The sequence below is a fragment of the Trachypithecus francoisi genome, unplaced genomic scaffold (assembly GCF_009764315.1).
Source record: "Trachypithecus francoisi isolate TF-2019V2 unplaced genomic scaffold, Tfra_2.0 Lachesis_group0, whole genome shotgun sequence".
Taxonomy (NCBI): Eukaryota; Metazoa; Chordata; class Mammalia; order Primates; family Cercopithecidae; genus Trachypithecus; species Trachypithecus francoisi.
In genome coordinates, this window is record NW_022681453.1 from 59,732,912 (window position 1) to 59,752,881 (window position 19,970).

The 19,970-nt window shown below is 45.1% G+C and overlaps 3 protein-coding genes across 15 annotated transcripts in view; 2 read left to right on the plus strand and 1 right to left on the minus strand.

Annotated features, from left to right (window-relative positions):
• Positions 1-1,426, minus strand: part of IFT122 (intraflagellar transport 122) — a 92,349-nt gene extending 90,923 nt beyond the window's left edge. For both annotated transcript variants that reach the window (XM_033210840.1, XM_033210839.1), the window contains exon 1: positions 1,243-1,426. In XM_033210840.1, coding sequence (XP_033066731.1) covers positions 1,243-1,283 — 41 coding nt within the window. In that variant the 5' untranslated portion in view covers positions 1,284-1,426. The remainder of the gene's footprint in view (positions 1-1,242) is intronic.
• A 103-nt stretch (positions 1,427-1,529) lies between these two features.
• MBD4 (methyl-CpG binding domain 4, DNA glycosylase) lies at positions 1,530-14,626 on the plus strand. Of its 4 annotated transcripts, none has more exons than XM_033210849.1 (8): positions 1,530-1,898; positions 4,355-4,585; positions 5,006-5,847; positions 8,831-8,905; positions 8,983-9,117; positions 9,700-9,849; positions 10,337-10,440; positions 14,517-14,626. In XM_033210849.1, the coding sequence occupies exons 1-8, from the start codon at positions 1,795-1,797 to the stop codon at positions 14,523-14,525; spliced, it is 1,650 nt and encodes a 549-aa protein (XP_033066740.1). In that variant the 5' UTR covers positions 1,530-1,794; the 3' UTR covers positions 14,526-14,626. The 4 variants fall into 4 exon arrangements, with proteins under 4 accessions (XP_033066740.1, XP_033066738.1, XP_033066741.1 ...); XM_033210847.1 differs by lacking the exon at positions 14,517-14,626 and adding an exon at positions 11,670-11,981; XM_033210850.1 differs by lacking the exon at positions 14,517-14,626 and adding an exon at positions 11,670-11,981 and having other exon boundaries at positions 10,337-10,387.
• Positions 14,627-14,899: 273 nt separating this feature from the next.
• Positions 14,900-19,970, plus strand: part of EFCAB12 (EF-hand calcium binding domain 12) — a 34,651-nt gene continuing 29,580 nt past the window's right edge. For 3 of the 9 annotated variants that reach the window (XR_004437044.1, XR_004437045.1, XM_033210844.1), the window contains exon 1: positions 15,148-15,469. Coding sequence is in view for 6 of the 9 variants with exons in the window: in XM_033210844.1 (XP_033066735.1) it covers positions 15,319-15,469 (151 nt within the window). In the remaining 3 variants the exon portion in view is untranslated. Of the gene's footprint in view, positions 15,117-15,142; positions 15,470-19,970 lie in introns of those variants that run through there. The other 6 variants (XM_033210842.1, XM_033210845.1, XM_033210846.1 and 3 more) reach the window with 6 other exon arrangements.

Sequence of the window (19,970 nt, forward strand, 5' to 3'; positions counted from 1 at the left end):
CTGAGAGCATTGACGTTGGAGTGAGGAAGACCTGAGCTTGAAAGCTGGCTCCACCCCTCACTGTGTGACCTTGGCAAACTACCCACCCTCTCTGTGCTTCAGTTTCGTCATACATAAAATAGAGGCAATTATAGTACCTACCTCAGAAAGTGGTGAACAGAGACAACGAGATGAAGGATAAGAAGTGCTTAGCGAGCACCTGGCACATAGTGTCAGCTACCACTAGTGCCGAACACAAAAGAGAGGACCCGTCTCCAACGTGAGCCTTGAAGGATGTTCAGGATTTCCGTGTGAGATGAGGAGAGAGGGCATGCTTCACACAGAGAAAGATCTCAGAAAGGACTGAACCAAAGACAAGTAACCTGCTCCAGTGGCCAGAACAGAGGCTTCACAACAATGCTGAATGATTTTCAAAGTCAGGCCGAGACCTATCCCATAAATAAATGTATGACAAAACAGTCTATGTTATAGATTTAGCCAATAACAATGGAATATGACATTAAATAACTGAATCAAAAGGTGACAAAGTTATTCACCTTCAATTCTTTTTCAAACTTCCCAATTAGGAGAGCTTGTGTTTGATGCTCATTTTGAGCACCTCTCTGATCATATCTGCCAATCTCCAGTTTTAGAGAAACGAGACATCAGGTTTAAAGGCTCCCTAGCAACAACAGCTAGCTACAGCCTGTTCAGTTTTGTTTCTCCCTACTTTAAGTTTTACTTTTACACTTAGAGCAAGCGACGCTGGTTTTATCTTAACACTTAGAGCAAGTGACACTGGTTTTCATAAATGGAGTAATAAAGTTTCCTTGTAAAATGTGAAATCATAATTAAAATAAATGAGACAATTTAGAGAAAAACGTCAAGTAAACAAGAGTACAGGTACTATGTGTATGTGGCAAGAACTGTGAAGCCTGAGCAGCTTCGTGCTGTGTCGTGGGTGTGAGACGAACCTAAGGCAGCGACAAGGCCAGACCGTGAGGGAAGAGCTGCCTCCACTGGCCACTACCTCCAGGAGCGGCACCTCCCTTTGCCGCTCTCCAACCCTCAGGAGCTTCGCCAACCGCCAAAGGGCGGGAGGGTGACCCTGCAGTCTCCCAGGCCGGGGTTCAGTGCCCTCGGCCCAGACAGCAAGCTCGCTGCCACCCAAGCTCGCTGCCACCCTCAAACACGCTGCAGTGGCTCGCGCAGTCCCCGCGGGGACTCGACCTCCCGCTTTTCGCGGACCGCCCGGCTTCTCACCAGTGCTCGGCTTTATCTCTCCACGTCAACACGGCCCTCATCGCGGCTTCCCTTACGCCTCGGGCTCCTCCTCTCCGCCTCAGCGTCTGTCTCAACAACCTCCTCACTAACGACAGCCACGCCACAAGCCACTTTGGCTACTTGCGTTACCCCTGGTAACGTACATGCGCGGTAAGCTGAGCGCGAGGTCGCCTTCCTCCGAGTGCGCATGTCCAAAAGGCAAAGCGAGAAAAGCCGCAAAAGCTAGGGTAGAACTGGAGCCCCTAAGGCATCAGCGCAATCAGAGGGCGCGCGATTGGTTGGGGTTTGTGGGGGCGGTGCGCCTTCCTCGACAATGGATTTCATTGGTGAAGCGTGGAAATGGCGGCTGTAACCGAGGGGGCGGCCGAAAAGCAGGGGCGGCCGAAAAGCAGCGGTGGCGTCTGGGGCGCTTTCGCAACATTCAGACCTCGGTTGCAGCCCGGCGCCGTGAGCTGAGGTTTCACATCTTACTCCACCCCACACCTAGGGCTTCGCAGCGCTAGGCTCGTTCCTGCAGCCGGAGCCTGCTCGATGGGCACGACTGGGTTGGAGAGTCTGAATCTGGGAGACCGCGGAGCTGCCCCCACCGTCACCTCTAGTGAGCGCCTAGTCCCAGACCCGCCGAGTGACCTCAGGTAAATTACTGTTCCCTTTTGGGCCTCAGTTTCACCGCCTGTAAAACGGGATCGGGAGAGTGGACGGTGTGTGGGCCTTTCTAACCTTAGACAGAGGGTCGGCAGAGACCTCGAAGCCCACGGGTTTAGTTACTAGGGGCTGGAGCTCAGGTGCTTTTCCTGTGGGATCAGCCCTGGGGTGCGCCCGACTTCCTCATCCAAGATGACTAGGGAGACTTGAGGGGGAGCCGGGAGGTTTTGTGCAAGAGGTCCCCTTGGGTTGGAGCATCCTAGGAAGTCATTTGAGTACGTGTGTGATAGGAGGTTAAGATTTACCTACTTTTTTCGAAATTTAATCCTAAGAACTACTTTGAAAGAGGCATCACCTTCTTTTTACAGGAAGTATTTTACAGAGACTTTGAGATGTTAAGTAACTTGCTGCTAAACTTACAGCTGGTGGAGCTGGGATTTGAGCCCCAGTCTCTTAATAGTTTGTGCTGATTTCACCAGGCTTCAGTATCTTTATCTCTAAAATTGTAAACAGTATCATTTCATAAGATCCGCCCAGCTCCGCAAAATTATTTTACCCCAACTTACATCAGAAAACCTTGATTCTAATTCTAGCTCTTGCATAGTTTCCCTATTTGTAGAAAATAACTTGGGTTAAATGATCTCTCTAGACCCATCCACCTTTTACAATCTGTGGTTTAGTGATTAGGATACACTTTACTGAAATTTTTCTTTTTTTAATTTTTGAATTATGTTTTCATCATAGAAGACACACTGGAACATTGATGAAGTTTTAGTTTAGTTTGGTTTTTTGTTTTTTTGAGATGGGGTCTCACTCTGTCACCCAGGCTGGAGTGCAGTGGCACAATCGTAGCTCCCTGAAGCCTTGACCTGCCGGGCTCAAGCAATACTCCTGCCCCCAGCCTGCTTAATAGCTGGGACCACAAGTATGCCCCACCACGCCCCGCTGCTTTTTTTTTTTTTTTTTTTTTCATTTTTTGTAAAGATGGGTATCTCACTGTGCTGCCCAGGCTGGTCTCAAACTCTTGGGGTCAGGTGATCTTCCCACGTCCTCCTCCCAAAGTGATGGTATTATAGGCATGAGCCACCTTGCCTTGCCAACTTTTTTCAATAATAGTATGGGGGAGAAGTATTAGACCAAGATTTGGTAGACTTAGGTTCAGGTGTCTGTTCTGCAAGTAATTTAACCTTTCTGTCACTCAATTTTTTATCAATAAATTGAGAGTTAATCTTTTTTTTTTTTTTTTTTTTTTTTTTTTTTTTTTTTTTTTTTTTTTTTTTTTTTTTGAGACGGAGTCTCGCTCTGCCGCCCAGGCTGGAGTGCAGTGGCCGGGTCTCAGCTCACTGCAAGCTCCGCCTCCTGGGTTTACGCCATTCTCCTGCCTCAGCCTCCCAAGCAGCTGGGACTACAGGCGCCCGCCATGTCGCCCGGCTAGTTTTTTGTATTTTTTAGTAGAGACGGGGTTTCACCATGTAGCCAGGATGGTCTCGATCTCCTGACCTCGTGATCCGCCCGTCTCGGCCTCCCAAAGTGCTGGGATTACAGGCTTGAGCCACCGCGCCCGGCGAGTTAATCTTTTTTTAATTTTTTTTTGAGGCGGAGTCTCGCTCTGTCGCCCAGGCTGGAGTGCAGTGGTGCGATCTCGGCTCACTGCAAGCTCCGCCTCCCGGGTTTACGCCATTCTCCTGCCCCAGCGTCCCGAGTAGCTGGGACTACAGGCGACTGCCACCACGCCTGGCTAATTTTTTTGTATTTTTTTTAGTAGAGATGAGGTTTCACCATGTTAGCCAGGATGGTCTCGATCTCCTGACCTCGTGATCCACCCACCTCGGCCTCCCAAAGTGCTGGGATTACAGGCTTGAGCCACCACGCCCGGCCGAGAGTTAATCTTATCATACCTACAAGGTTACCAATGAGGATCAAGAATGAAGGAGATTCAAAAATTCTGTATCAAATTATTTACCTTCTGGAGGGCTACATCTGATGAAAGTGATACACTCTCCCAGAAATTTTACATTATGTAAAACTTTTACCTCATTTATTGACAGAGAAGACAGTGTAACTCACTGATTTATTTAAGCATTTTCTGATGCTTAAGAGCTCAGGTTAAGAGCTCAGCTGTTGGTTCATATTCTCAAATTTATGCTAAGTGCCCCCAGAAATCTTTACAATAGCCCTACTCAGTGATTAATCGGAAAAGTTTCTAGCTTGACCTTTTTGTTGTGGAGAGATTGCCAACACTTTTTAACCTGTGCTAGAGGATATGGGAAGCTTTTGGAAGACAGGAAAATACTCCCATAGCACAAGACTGGTCCATACTGACTTTAGTCTCCCCCATTTTAATATGGATAATCTATGTGGTTCCCGCATTATCATGGATTAAAACTGAGTAGGCAGTGGAAGATAAATTTTAAATAAGTTAATCACTTAGACTTTGTTTTTCCAGCAAAGAAGATGTTGCTGTGGAATTGGAAAGAGTGGAAGAAGATGAGGAACAAATTATGATAAAAAGAAGCAGTGAATGTAATCCCCTGCTACTAGAACCCATCGCTTCTGCTCAGTTTGGTGGTACTGCAGGGACAGAATGCCATAAGTCTGTCCCGTGTGGATGGGAAAGAGTTGTGAAGCAAAGGTTATTTGGGAAGACAGCAGGAAGATTTGATGTGTACTTTATCAGGTAAGCATATAAGATGGTAAAGACAGTAAAGCAAAATAATTTTGTCTGGTCAGGTAGTGGGAGCATAGCAGGAATCTTGGCTTCTTTATATTTTTATCATAAAACCATTGCAGATTCTGTTCTTCCAATGTTGCTATTAATTACATCAAGTGATTTGGGGAAAATTACATACATTTTGTCCCTCCTACTGTGAATGGTTAACGGGTAGGTTGCATTTAAGTTATATTTATAAATTTATTTTATATTGTCATAGAGGAAACAAACCATTTAAAAGTGCCATTTATCACTCTTTTTCATTTTTAAATGACAGATGCCCATGGCAACATTTGGAAATTAATTAGAAATCTGAAATGTGGTCCAATTCTTTTAAAAGTCCCTTCTATTTACTAGCAGTAAGTTTCCTTTAATATCTTTTTCTAGCCCACAAGGACTGAAGTTCAGATCCAAAAGTTCACTTGCTAATTATCTTCACAAAAATGGAGAGACTTCTCTTAAGCCAGAAGATTTTGATTTTACTGTACTTTCTAAAAGGGGTACCAAGTCAAGATATAAAGACTGCAGCATGGCAGCCCTGACATCCCATCTACAAAACCAAAGTAACAATTCAAACCGGAACCTCAGGACCCGAAGCAAGTACAAAAAGGATGTGTTTATGCCACCAAGTAGTAGTTCAGAGTTGCCGGATAGCAGAGGACTCTCTAACTTTACTTCCACTCATTTGCTTTTGAAAGAAGATGAGGGTGTTGATGATGTTAACTTCAGAAAGGTTAGAAAGCCCAAAGGAAAGGTGACTATTTTGAAAGGAATCCCAATTAAGAAAACTAAAAAAGGATGTAGGAAGAGCAGTTCAGGTTTTGTTCAAAGTGATAGCAAAAGAGAATCTGTATGTAATAAAGCAGATGCTGAAAGTGAGCCTGTTGCACAAGAAAGTCAGCTTGATGGAACTGTCTGCATTTTTGATGCTGGAGCATGTGGTGAGACCCTCAGTGTGACCAGGGAAGAAAAGAGTCTTGTAAAAGAAAGATCGTTGAGTTCAGGATCAAATTTTTGTTTTGAACAAAAAACTTCCGGCATCATAAACAAATTATGTTCAGCCAGAGATGCAGAACACAATGAGAAGTATAAGGATACCTTTTTAGAAACTGAAGAAACTGGAACAAAAGTAGAAGAAGTTGCGGAAAGGAAGGAATATTTGCATACTGACATTTTAAAATGTGGCTCTGAAATGGACAACTGCTCACCAACCAAGAAAGACTTTACTGGTGAGAAAATATATCAAGCTATCCAGTGCTTTCAAGCACTATTAAACATTATGTGATGAGAAATTTATAATCCTGCATCTTGTATTTGTGCCTGTACATGGTTAAGATGTGAAAATAGAGCCAAGAAATAGGGCCAAATATGAGATACATCCCTACCAGTTGATCCTAATACTTATCTAACTGATATTCAAGCAGTTTCCTATGGCAGAGAGAAAATCAGCTGACTGCTGTCATGATGCCATGGCAAAGGAGAGTACTACTGTTAACAGCTGCCATTGTGTCTCCCTGGTGCAGCACCTGGGACTCTCCTTCTCAGCAGGGCTTTCCCTTCTTCCCATCCTCTTTCCAGCCAGTAATCTTAAAACTTGAAGGACAATTAAAAGCCTTCACTTGTGAAAAATTTAGGGAAGACTTCTTCTTCTTTTTTTTTTTTTTTTTTGAGACGGAATCTTGCTGTGTTGCTCAGGCTGGAGTGCAGTGGCACAATCTCGGCTCACTGCAAGCTCTACCTCCCAGGTTCATGCCATTCTCCCGTCTCAGCCTCCCAAGTAGCTGGGACTACAGGTACCCACCACCACGCCTGGCTAATTTTTTGTATTTTTAGTAGAGACGGGGTTTCACCATGTTAGCCAGGATGGTCTCGATCTCCTGACCTCGTGATCCTCCCATCTTGGCCTCCCAAAGTGCTGGGATTACAGGCGTGAGCCACCGCGCCCGGCTGGGAAGACTTCATATATACATAAATGGGTGGAGAATAGTTGGTGTCTTCTCTTCACACCCCTCCTGATACTTACTACTAGATGTGACTTCCAATTTAATTTTGTATATATCATAATTGTTTTTATCTTCTATTATAATGTAATGCTTCTCTAAAATGCTTTAGAGCTCTAAATAATTCAAAAGTATAATCACATAGTTCATCTATTATTTGTAATATGCTCTTAATACAGAATTCAGAACTTAGCAGTTTTGTCTTTATTCCCTCAGTGAATAAGAGATAAAAAGGAGACCTTTTGAGCAGCCCTGTATTAGTTATTCATTATGCTATTATGGTGTAATGAATAACTCCTTTAAAGAATAATAATTTTACTTAAACTCCTGTGGGGAAACAGCCTGGACAAATTTGTGAAGCAGGAGAATAGATACGATTCTTGTTCCCAGTTCCACCCATGATTGTATGTCTTTTCTGTGCCTGGAGTTTCTCTGCCTTTAACACAAGATGGCCATATACACCTAGGAACTTCATAAGAATTCTTCAAGTCTGTGTCCTAAACACTGAGCTTCTTGATGAAAGCTTTGAGGTTTATGTAGATTTGTTGCTAGCAAAATGGGCAAATATTAAAAACTTTTTTTGTGATAAGAGTGTAGTTCTCAATATGAGATGAAGAACTCTTAGGTTCCTAGGTGTCCCATGAAATAGTGAAGACTCCCATTGGCTTAGCTAGAAATTGCCAAGTAAACTTGGCATAAAGGAGATTGGTTAGTAATATTCATAGGAGCCCACAGAAAAAGTTGTCAAATCAGAGCAGTCAGAACAGTTTTCTTTGTTCTTTTTTTTTTTTTTTTTTAACTCTCTACTGGGCTTTACCTACTCAAACTAAAATAGCAAAAAAACAGTAGTCTAGTTATCTGGAGACCTGGATACTTGTTCCAGTTTATAGTCAATCCCAATATCATTTTGGGATGATTGCTTAATTTCAAAGCTTTAGTTTCTTCATCTGTAAAATAGAGGTAACTACCCTGACTAGTCCTGTTTTTCACATCAAAAATATTATAAGGCCGGGCGTGGTGGCTCAAGCCTGTAATCCCAGCACTTTGGGAGGCGGAGATGGGCGGATCACGAGGTCAAGAGATCGAGACCATCCTGGCGAACACGGTGAAACCCCGTCTCTACTAAAAAAATACAAAAAACTAGCCGGGCGAGGTGGCGGGCGCCTGTAGTCCCAGCTACTGCGGAGGCTGAGGCAGGAGAATGGCGTAAACCCGGGAGGCGGAGCTTGCAGTGAGCTAAGATCTGGCCACTGCACTCCAGCCCGGTCGACAGAGCGAGACTCCGTCTCAAAAAAAAAAAAAAAAAAAAATTATAAAATGAGAAGTGAAAAAGATACTATACAAATGCAAGGTATTATTAACTGATATTCAAATTGCGAGGGTATGGCTAAGGAGTATTACATGTGATTTGAGAAATTTGAGAAGTCTGATTATACGGGTTCCCAGTAGATAGAGGTTCTTAATAGGTAGTTGTCTCAGGTGCTCAAGGGTTCAAATTGTAGGTTTTTCTGCAGACTCTGTTTTGTCTGTATATTCTGTTTTGTCTGTATCCCTTTTTTTGGTAGGCGTAAAAGTAAGTTCACTGCAGAAATTTTGGAAAATATAGAAAAGTAAAGAAGAAAAGAAAAATTAGCACTTGGCAACAACTGTTATATCATTTTGGCTTATTTCATTCTTAACCTCTATTTTTATTTATATATGTTTGCCCTTTTTTATAAAATTGGGATTATATGTAGACTTTTGCTTTTTTCATTTAGAAGTTAATGGGAAAGTATTCACAATAGTCTAAAAAATATTTTAATGACCACATTATACAAATGCATTGTAATTTAAAATATTCCATACTGCCTTTAATTTTTCAATACTATAAACTCTGAACATAAGTCATAAAGAACTAGTATCACAGAGTGGTTAAAGGTGAGGACTCAGGAGCCAGACTGTCTGGATTTGAATTTTAGCTCTGACACTTAGTATCCGTGTGATCTTGAGCAAGTTACTTAGCTTCTCTGTGCCTCAATGTCCATATCTGTAAAGTGGAAATAAAAATAGTACCAAGTTCATGGGTCATTAGTTGGATTAATTGGGTAATTTATGTAAAGGGCTTAGAATAGTAGCTGGCATGCTTTGTGATAGTGTTGATATTATTTGCATCCCTGAATATTGCTTTAAGCTAAACCATAGACTCGATAAAGTGTTCACTTTTCCTTTTCAGAAGATATCATCCCACGAACACAGATAGAAAGAAGGAAAACAAGCCTGTATTTTTCCAGCAAGTATAACAAAGAAGGTATCCCTTGCCCAATCAGAACAGCAAATTCTAATTCTATTTTGAGTTTTCAATTCTGATGCAGTATGTTTGTTTAGCTCCTAGCCCCCCACGACGTAAAGCCTTTAAGAAGTGGACACCTCCTCGGTCACCTTTTAATCTCGTTCAAGAAACACTTTTTCACGATCCATGGAAGCTTCTCATCGCTACTATATTTCTCAATCGGACCTCAGGTTTGGGGATTATTATCATCTTTGTCTTACAGACAGTGTGGTAAGGAGAAAGCACTGAATTGAGGCCTAGTTTCACAATCCATTTTGAGTGTGTCACCTGGGATAAGGCATTCTCCCTTCACCCTTAAACTCTTCACCTACAAGGAAATTAGACTAGATGACATCCAACAGACCTTTTAGAATAAAGGGGTAGATTTTATTTATTTTCTACTTCCAAATTCATTTTGATCATCAATGAAAATTAGTTAATGTTTCTCCACCCTCTTTTGTGTGTGTTTAAAAGTATCTTTTTCACTGAATGTACCTTGTGTTCTATATGCCTCTACTCTCATTATCTGCTGATCTGATCATTTAAAAGCTAATCATGCAAGGCTAGTTTTCAGCATAATTTGGACTATTAACCCAATATATTAGCAGTGTTGGCATTTGATTCTGAAAGTGGTTGCTGGTTCAGATAATGGCTTCTCGCCAGTGGTTTAAAAAAAAAAACCCTCTGGGTGAGATTTCTAGATGAGAAACTACTTGAACATGAAATCAGCCTATCTAGAGTCTTGTAATCATTCAGTTACTTTTACTTCCCAGGTAAAATGGCAATACCTGTGCTTTGGAAGTTTCTGGAGAAGTATCCTTCAGCTGAGGTAGCAAGAACCGCAGACTGGAGAGATGTATCAGAACTTCTTAAACCTCTTGGTCTCTACGATCTTCGGGCAAAAACCATTGTCAAGTTCTCAGGTATTTTCCTATATACCCAAAGGAAAAACATAATACATTGTGCTTATTTAAGAGAGCCACACCTTAAACTTTAATGTCCTCAGATACTATATTAATGGAGGTTTTTCAGCTCAAGCACCCAACACATTTTAAAAAGTCCACTTTCCCCAAACCACAGCCTCCCAGTGACCTAAACAATAAATCTTTGCCCATCACTGGGTCAGGCATGTGGGCAGAATTAGGGGAAGAAGTCAGTGAAGCAGAAAGCCCAATTCTTGACCTCAGGGACGTGACCTCTGTCGCATTAGCACAGCACAAAAGAGTGGTTAGGATTTGGCAAATGATATGGGTGCTACACGAATTCAGAAAGAAGGGCAGTCACAACTGGGGTTGCCAGGAAAGAGCCTTTCCTGTCCCCTTCTGTTCTCTCCATCCTGCCCCATCACCACACATTTTGGGAGGGTGTCTTTAGAAGCTGACCTGATGTGTGGGATGTTGTATTCTTCAGATGAATACCTGACAAAGCAGTGGAAGTATCCGATTGAGCTTCATGGGATTGGTAAATATGGCAACGACTCTTACCGAATTTTTTGTGTCAATGAGTGGAAGCAGGTGAGGCCCACTCCCATCCATAATTCAGCACATTTGGTCTCTGGGGCAAAATAAGTCCACCATTATGGTTAAGACTATTTATTGGACACAAATGCTATTATAGTCACAAACAATTTTGTTCCTGGCTGTGGGGAAGTGGGTGGCATGCAGGTTTTGGGGTAGGCACTCCCAAGTCCACAAAGACCAGTCCAGAGGTGTGGCCTCTGACTCATCTCCAGTGGTTTGTCACCTCTGGCCCTTTTCCTGTCATTCCCCATTTGTGTACTATCTCTAAGCCTGCCATGGTTTTCCTCCTGTCAAGAGTACACCACTACAGGAAAGCAGGAAGGTTTGGGTCTGCAATGTATACTTATTGGGTTTCTCTTAGTGGTCTCAGGCTACTTTCGTGGTGACTGGGTCCTGCTTTAGCCCTGTTGAATATGCCCAGCCTTTGGCATGCTGATGGTATCCTGGCACCTGATGGGTGCCCACTCAGCTTGAGACTCACACTGCCCACTCAGCTTGCGACTCACCCTCATGCATTCAGCCAGTAGGTCTGGCCAGGCCTGAACTGAAGGACCACGGTCCTATCCCTACTTCATCAGAGCAATCCATTGTGACCTGAGAATCCATTTTTTTTTTTTTTTTTTTTCTGAGACGGAGTCTCACTGTGTCGCCCAGGCTGGAGTGCAGTGGCGCGATCTTGGCTCACTGCAAACTCTGCCTCCCAGGTTCACGCTATTCTCCTGCCTCAGCCTCCCGAGTAGCCGGGACTACAGGCGCCTGCCACCATGCCTGGCTAATTTTTTTGTATTTTTAGTAGAGACGGGGTTTCACCACGTTAGCCAGGATGGTCTTGATCTCCTGACTTTGTGATCCACCTGCCTCGGCCTCCCAAAGTGCTGGGATTACAGGCATGAGCCACCATGCCCAGCCCTGAGAATCCATTTAACCTCTCGGTCTAGAACCTCCTTCTGGAAAGTGAGGTATTAATACTTGACTCATGTCATCACCACCCCACACTCCAAGTCATGGTGAGTAGTCATTTGGACAGTACTTTGTAAACTGTATGTGATCAGGTATAACTTAAAATATTCATGAATCCCATGAGGTTAAAAGTTATAACTTTTAGGTATAGTATCATAATGTACTATCCCCTAGCAAACATTTAAAAAGCCAATTTTAAAAAATATATTTCTGACTAAGTTACATTAAGGTCTCTGCCTCTTTGTGTGTTGTATTTCTTCCAGGTGCACCCTGAAGACCACAAATTAAATAAATACCATGACTGGCTTTGGGAAAATCATGAAAAATTAAGTCTGTCTTAAACTCTGCAGTTTTCAAGCTCATCTGTTATGCGTAGCTTTGCACTTCAAAAAAGCTTCATTAAGTACAACCAACCACCTTTCCAGCCATATAGATTTTAATTAGCCCAACTAGGAGCCCAGTGTGTGTGCTTTCTTAATGTGTGTGCCAATGGTGGATCTTTGCTACTGAATGTGTTTGAACATATTTTGAGATTATTTTTAAATAAATTATTATTTGACAACAATCCAAAAAAAGTGTATGGCTTTTCCAAAAATGAAATATAATCAGAAGATAAAAAATACATCTAAACTATCAATAATACAAAGCAAATTTCTATCAACCTTGCTAAAGCTAGGGGCCCACTAAATATTTTTATTGGCCAGGTGTGGTGGTGCACGCCTATAATCTCAGAAGGCTGAGGCAGGAGGATCATTTGAGCTCATGAGGGCCCAGGAGCTCAAGGCTTCAGTGAGCCGTGATCATGCCACTGCACTCCAGTTTGGATGACAGAGAAAGACCCTGTCTCAAAAAATACATATTAAAAAAAAAAAAGCTAACCCCAAAGTCAAATAAGATTCCTCTGGCATTGTGTATTGTTGTCAGCTCCACACTGTCCCTTAGGAATTGTAGATTGCACCTCAGCATCCATTTGGTAACCTAATGTGAATATCTGTCTGCTGCTCCTTTTCAGCTCACTCATTCTGTTACCTTGGTCCCTTTGTGAAAACTCATTTCTCATCTTCCATTTGGAGTTTATACCATTTGGCTAGGCACAGTGGCTTACGTCTGTAATCCTAGCACTTTGAGAGGCTGAGGCAGGAGAACTGCTTGAGCCCAGGAGTTCAAAACCAGACTGGGCAACCAGATAATAAGACCCCATCTCTACAAATAATTTTAAAAATTAGTTCGGCATGGTGGCACACACTTGTGGTCCCAGCTACTCAGAAGGCTGAGGTGGGAGGATCCCTTGAGCCCAGGAGATTGAGGTTGCGGTGAGCTATGGTCACACCATTGCACTCCAGCCTGGGTGACACAGCAAGACCCTGTCTCAAAAAAAATAGTCTTATGCCATTTTTATACAAGTACTGTTATTGTTCAAATACCAAAGCGTTTACTATTAGAAAAAAAAGGAAAAAACTAGTTATTAAGTCTTAATTACCAACTACCATTTTAAGATATGATTTGAAAATTAAATTGATTGAATAAATGAAAAATGAGTTGTTGAGGAAACTGGCTTTGTTGTAGGGCGGTGTGAACCGAATCAGGCTGCAGTGTGATGCAGAGGTAGTTGGTTGTTTCCACTTTAGTGAGTAGTAAGTGTCAGTTTTTAGAAGGATGAATTTTGACCAGAGAACAGGAAAACTGGCCACACCTCCCTCTCCCCACGGCAAACATCCACTTTATAATTTACCATCACATTTTCATTTGACAAACATCCAAGTAGCATTCACAAAGTGTGAAGCCCTGTGGTGGGGAGGGGCACAAAGATAAGTTCTGTACAGACTCTCAGAGAGAGAAAAAAGGGCACCTAATAATGGAAGGGAACAAAAGGGCTAAGGAGTAGGGACAAGACAGCCAGATATGGCAGGTAAGGATAGCGAGGGGCCTCTGAAACCTTGGGCCCAGCTGGTGCTGGAGGGTGGGGCGGGCTCACCAAGCTCAGGGCATCAGATGTGGCTCCGTGGTAGGGCTGGTGGTCACATCCCTTCCCCTAGCGTCTCCATGGGGAGTGTGGGCCCATGTGAATGCAGGAGGTGAGCTCTGCGCTAGGGGAGCTCAGGACAGCCAGGTTGCTCAGGCTCTAGGCCTGGCTTTTCCCCTTTATTGCAGGTAAGTTTGCCTGACCTCTGTACCTGTTAACTTGTCTTGTAAAAATGGGATAGTGGGCCGGACACGGTGACTCACGCCTGTAATCCCGGCACTTTGGGAGGCCGAGGCAGGCGGATCACGAGGTCAGGAGATCAAGACCATCCTGGCTAACACAGTGAAACCCCGTCTCTACTAAAAATACAAAAAAATTAGTGGGGGGTGGTGGTGGGTGCCTGTAGTCCTAGCTACTCAGAAGGCTGAGGCAGGAGAATGGCATGAACCTGGGAGGCAGAGCTTGCAGTGAGCCGAGATTGTGTCACTGCACTCCAGCCTGGGCGACAGAGCAAGACTCCGTCTCAAAAAAAAAAAAAAAAAAAGGGATAATGGTGTCTACCTCACACGGTGATTGTGATTATGAAGTTCAGACATGTAGTGCTAAAATGGTACCTGGCTTGCAAGAGTGCTGTATGAATGTGACCCATGGCAACCATCTCAGGTTGCGAGGGTCACAAAGATAGCTTGTCTCAGCAAAGGACAAGTGCTCAGGTGTTTCTTTTTAACTTTTTAAAAATTGAGCTAAAAGCCACCATTTAACCATTTTAAAGGGTACAATTCAGTGGTTTTAGTACATTTACAATGTACAGCCATCCAGAAATGGAAAAGTTTCCATTTCTTTTTTCCATTCCAAAAAGAAGCTCCCCACCTGTTAGCGGTCACTTCCAATTCCTCACCCAATCCCCTATCAACCATTAATGTACTTTCCGTGTCTGTGGGTTTGTCTATGCTGAACATTTCACATAAAATGTAATCATACAGCACGTGGCCTTTTGTGTTTAGCTTCTTGCTTAGCATACTGTTTCGAAGTTTCATCCATATTGTAGCATGTACTTAATTCCTTCTTATGGCCATCTTATGGATATACCTCATTTTGTTTATCAGTTGACGCACGTTTCAAGGGTTTATTATTCTCTGGTCCTCAGGTTCTGTAACTCCAAACCATGGCACCCTGCCATAAGGGGGGCAGAACATACCAAACACCTTTATCTGGCCACAGCTCACTTTGGTTCTTCCTAACCCTCTGGAGGAGGCAGGGCCTATTTTTCTGATGAGAAAACTAAGGCCTAGAGATATGGAGACCTGCGGAAGATCCCACACTTCACGGGAAAACCGGAGACTTTCTACACTAGATTCCGGGGCACCGCGCCGAACGAAGAAATCCCGCCTTTCACCAACCCCAGAACTGGGCACGGCGTGGATTTGCTCGCTGACCCTCCTAGAACTGGACGAAAAGGAGGTGGGGTCAGCAGGCGCTTGGCCGAGCGGGCTCCCTCCTGGCACGTGGCAGCGCTCAGCCAATTGGCGCGGGGCGTCGGTAGCCACGGTAACAGGTTGCTCCGGCTGTCCGAGCTGAGCGCCTTTCGCACGACTTGGAGTTACTGTTTATCTGATACCCCGGCACCCCTACGCAAGCAAGCCCACATCTACACACATTCACATACGCCCTTCAGCACCTCCTCCCAGCACCACGACCATGGACGACGACTATGAAGCGTACCACAGTCTGTTCTTGTCGCTGCTGGGTAAGTCCCGGGAAGTGGCGTCTGCAGGGAGCGCTCAGCACCCTAAGGGTGCGTGGAAGTGGGGTGACGGCAAAAACTCAGCCACACATCTCATTGTGCTGACCCCTCTGGGTGAAGGGTTGCCATGGAGTCGGGGGCAGGTCATGTACATTTCTGAAATTTCCACCTGAGCCTAGTTGGAGGAACCAGAGGCCCGACCCATATGACGGGAGCCCTCCAGCTCACCCTGTTTCTCTGCAGGACATTAATGTATTCAGTATTGGAGGGGAGGCATGGAGAAGACGTCAGTCTTCAAGGTTTTGGCAGTAATGTGCTGGGGACCAAGTTCTTGGCAAAGCAATGCAGCTTCATGGGTAAAAGACAGAGATAAATTGATAATTACAGAATAAGAAGGGGTGAATGCCGGGCCCAGGGATGACACCCATGAGTAAAAGGTGTGCTGAGGGTATGGGATGGGGAGCAACAGTTCCAAGCTTTTGGAAAATATCTTTACACTTGAGCTTAAAGAATAAAAGGGAGTTCTCCAAGCCAAAAGGGGAAGGAAAAGCATTTCGAGCAAGGAAACAGCAGGCCCAAGAAGTCTGGTATCTCTGAAAATGAAGTGAGAGAGGTCAGAAGGGACAAGATCATAAAAGATCCTGCAAGCCAGGAGATGGAGAGGCCACTGGGAGTGGCAGGACAGGAATGGGAGCAGTCAGAAAAGACCTGAGACTGAGTTGGCAGACTCAGAATGTTGGTGTGGGGAGATGAGAGCTGGGGCTGTAAAGCTTGAAGACTGAAGGTCTTCTCCATGCCCCTTCTCCAGCAGTGAACACATTAATGCCCAGTGGAGAAACAGGGTGAGCCGGAGAGGCTGACCACCTTTCCCAGGCACACAGGTCAGGGCTCTGGTCAAATGCTCAAGCTAAAGATGCTGGGAGGTGAGGGAGAAGGGCCAGGCTAGAGGTAACTACAGGGACTTGGGGACTGGTTGGTCAAGAAACATAGAAGGAGCAAATAAAGATGGTGCTCAAGTTGGCAGCTGGGGGACCTGGTAGATGGAGGTGTCTTCCAAAGAGATAGAGAACGTATTCAGAGGACCCAGTTAGTGGGGGCAGGGGCACGAAGACAAATCCAGTCTTGGTTGGTTGAGTTTAAGATCCTTGTCAGTGGCTGGACACAGTATATCCTGCCTGTAATCCCAGCACTATGGAAAGCTGAGGTAGGAGAATTGCTTGAGCCCAGAAGTTTGAGAATAGCCTGGGCAACATAGTGAGATCCCATCTCTACAAAATCATGTTTTTTTTTTTTTTTTTTTTTTTGAGATGGAGTCTCACTCTGTCACCCAGGCTGGAGTGCGGTGGCCGGATCTCAGTTCACTGCAAGCTCCGCCTCCCGGGTTTTTTTACGCCATTCTCATGCCTCAGCCTCCCGAGTAGCTGGGACTACAGGCACCCGCCACCTCGCCCAACTAGTTTTTTTGTATTTTTTAGTAGAGACGGGGTTTCACCATGTTAACCAGGATGGTGTTGATCTCCTGACCTCGTGATCCGCCCGTCTCGGCCTCCCAAAGTGCTGGGATTACAGGCTTGAGCCACCACGCCAGGCCAAAATCATTTTTAAAAGTTAGCCGGGCCTGGTGTGGTGGCTCACGCCTGTAATCCCAGCACTTTGGGAGGCCAAGGCAGGTGGATCACGAGGTCAGGAGATTGAGACCATCCTGGCTAACACGGTGAAACCCCATCTCTACTAAAAATACAAAAAATTAGCCAGGCGTGGTGGCAGGCACCTGGAGTCCTAGCTACTCAGGAGGCTGAGACAGGAGAACGGTGTGAACCAGGGAGGGGAAGCTTGCAGTGAGCCGATAGCACACCACTGCACTCCAGCCTGGGCTACAGAGTGAGACTCCATATCCCAAAAAAAAAAAAGTTAGCCAGGCTTAATGGCATGCACCTGTAGTCCCAGTTACTCAGGAAGCTGAACTGGGAGGATCATCTGAGCCGAGGAGTTCAAGGCTGCAGTGAGCTATGATTGAACCACTGTACTCCAGCTTGGGCAACAGAGCAAGACCCTGTCTCAATTAAAAATAAATAATAAAAAAAGATCCCTGTAAGCCATCCAAGTGGAGATGTTTTAGGAACAACTGCAGGTATAAACTTGGAGCTAATTCCAAGTCAAAAATATTGGTATGGATGTCCCCAGCATAAAGAAGGTCATAGAAACATGAGAGTGGAAGGGATTATTTGAAAAGAGAAGAAAGCTTGGGTATAAGCCTGGAAGCAACAACCTTTAAAGAGTACAGGAAAAGAGGGGCCCAAAAACAGTAGCCAGAGAGGTAGAATTGGACATAGCAAGAGATTGAATCAAGCCAAGAGCAGGGAGAATTTCAAGAAAGGGTGGAATTGTTTCCAGACACCTATAGGCTGTCCAAGAAAAGAGAGAACAAATGTGTTTTCTGGGCCATCCATGGGGTGGACTAGAACCAAGGGGTAGAAAGTCCAGGGAAACAAATTCTGGGTCAATATAAGAAAGTATTTTCTAGCAGTCAGAGTTTAGCATCCACTATGTTAAGTAGAAAGTTCCGTGTCACTGGAGATATTTAAACGGAGGCAACGTCTGCCAGTGGCATTGAGGAAAGCGTCCTTGACCTGGGCAGGTGATTGAACTAGTTGGCGTATGAGAGCTTTCCCCACCAATCTCCTAGGAACATTGTCACATAGTCTCTACCCATAACTACATAATGACAGCCTCTTTTATTATAAGAGCCCACTTCCCTTTCTGTCAATGGACACAGGACTCCAAAGAGCACTAGAATGAAGCTCCCTGAGGAGGGTGTGGTTGGCAGGCACCCTTGGAAAGTGGGGTCAGGGGCTGGTGCAGGTTTAGAACTACATGAGGAGAAGGACTCAGCCAGGGAAAACCCTGGGAAATGCAGTGCTCTTCAGAGGGCACAGCAAATGCAAAAACTGAAAACCCAGAGCCAGGAAAGAACCAGGCACCTCAGACAACAGAAAGGAGGACAGCAGCTGGGACCACATGAGTGAGGGGGTGGGGTCTGGGAGGTGACAAGGGAAGAGTGAGGAGCAGGGCCAGTGAAGGCAGCTTTGTAGGCCACAGAAGGAGGCGGGTATTTATTCAAAGAGCACTAAGAAGCCATTGAATGGTTTCAAATTGGGGAGGGACAGACTGTGAATTTACATTTGTAAGGCTCTCCTAGCTGAGGGCAGAACATGGATTGGGAGTATAGGGAGGACCCAACTGGGAGCAGCAAGACCTGTGGGGAGCAGGTTTTGTGTTGCTGTGGTCTGCAGGGTAAAGTTTCAATCTCTTAGCCTGGCATTTGAGATGATGCCAACCTTATTTCCCACTAACCTCCTCCTTCACACACAGTGTGCTTCCAACATGTGGAACTGGTGACCCAAAAATCCCCAAATCCCACTCCTGAACTTTCCCCATCCCTGCCCCTCCACCCCATGAAGCCAGACCATTCTTGAAGGTCCACATCAGAGACACTTCTTCCTTGATGCCCTCCCGGGTTCCACAATCAGCATTTCTCCCCCAACGGAGAACATCTTGTTACCCTCTGGGTGCCCCACCTTGTTCCGTTGGGTGGACCGGGATCAGGTGAACCATGGTAGGTGCTCAGCCTAGTTTAATCTGCACCTGGTACAGCACCAAGCCCTGGGGGATTCTCAATAAATCCTGGTTTGATGAGTGACAACATTCTCAGTCATCCCCTTTTGAGAATGGACTTTCTTGTGGTCAAAGTAATGATACATGTGTTGTTAGAAGTGCTCACTTCCGGCCGGGCGCGGTGGCTCAAGCCTGTAATCCCAGCACTTTGGGAGGCCGAGACGGGTGGATCACGAGGTCAGGAGATCGAGACCATCCTGGCTAACACGGTGAAACCCTGTCTCTACTAAAAAATACAAAAAAATTAGCCGGGCGAGGTGGCGGGCGCCTGTAGTCCCAGCTACTCGGGAGGCTGAGGCAGGAGAATGGCGTGAACCCGGGAGGCGGAGCTTGCAGTGAGCTGAGATCTGGCCACAGCACTCCAGCCTGGGCGGCAGAGCGAGACTCCGTCTCAAAAAAAAAAAAAAAAGAAGTGCTCACTTCCATCCTTATTGATGTGTAATAGTCTGTTCTAGCACTGCTATAAATAACTACCTGAGACTAGGTAATTTATAAAGAAATGAGGTTTAATTGACTCACAATTCCTCAGGCTGTACAGGAAGCATGGCTGGGGAGGCCTCAGGAAACTTAACAATCATGGCGGAAGGCAAAGACAGGCACATCTTACACAACCCAAGAAGGAGGAAGAGAGAGCAGGGGGAGGTGCTATGCTTTCAAACAACCAGATCTTGTGAGCACTCACTCTCACGAGAACAGCAAGGGAGACGTCTCCTCCTTTGATCCAATCACCTCCCACTAGGCCTCTCCTCCCACCGTGGGGATTATAATTTGACACGAAATTGGGGCAAGGACACAGATGGAAATCATACCATGATGTTTACTTTTATTATGTGCTAACTATGAAAGGAACACATGGGCCTTGTAAAGACACTTAACAAATGTACTGAATGTCCACTTTGGGCCAGGCTGGGCACCGAGGACACAGGGGAACTAAGACACAGTCCTTGTCACTGAGAAACTCATAGACTGTTGGGAAAGAAAGATGCAGAAAATATCTTCATTTCAGAAAAATACGGTAAATGCTTATGATGGGACTAAGTATGGGGGCTGTGGGACCCAGAGGACCCATGAGAGGGGGAGTGGGAGGGCTTCAAGGGGCCGGGATGCCTGAGCTGAGTCTCAAAGGGTGAGTCAGGGATCAACAAGTAAAGCAGGGAGGGAGAAGAGCGTGTTATGGGGAGG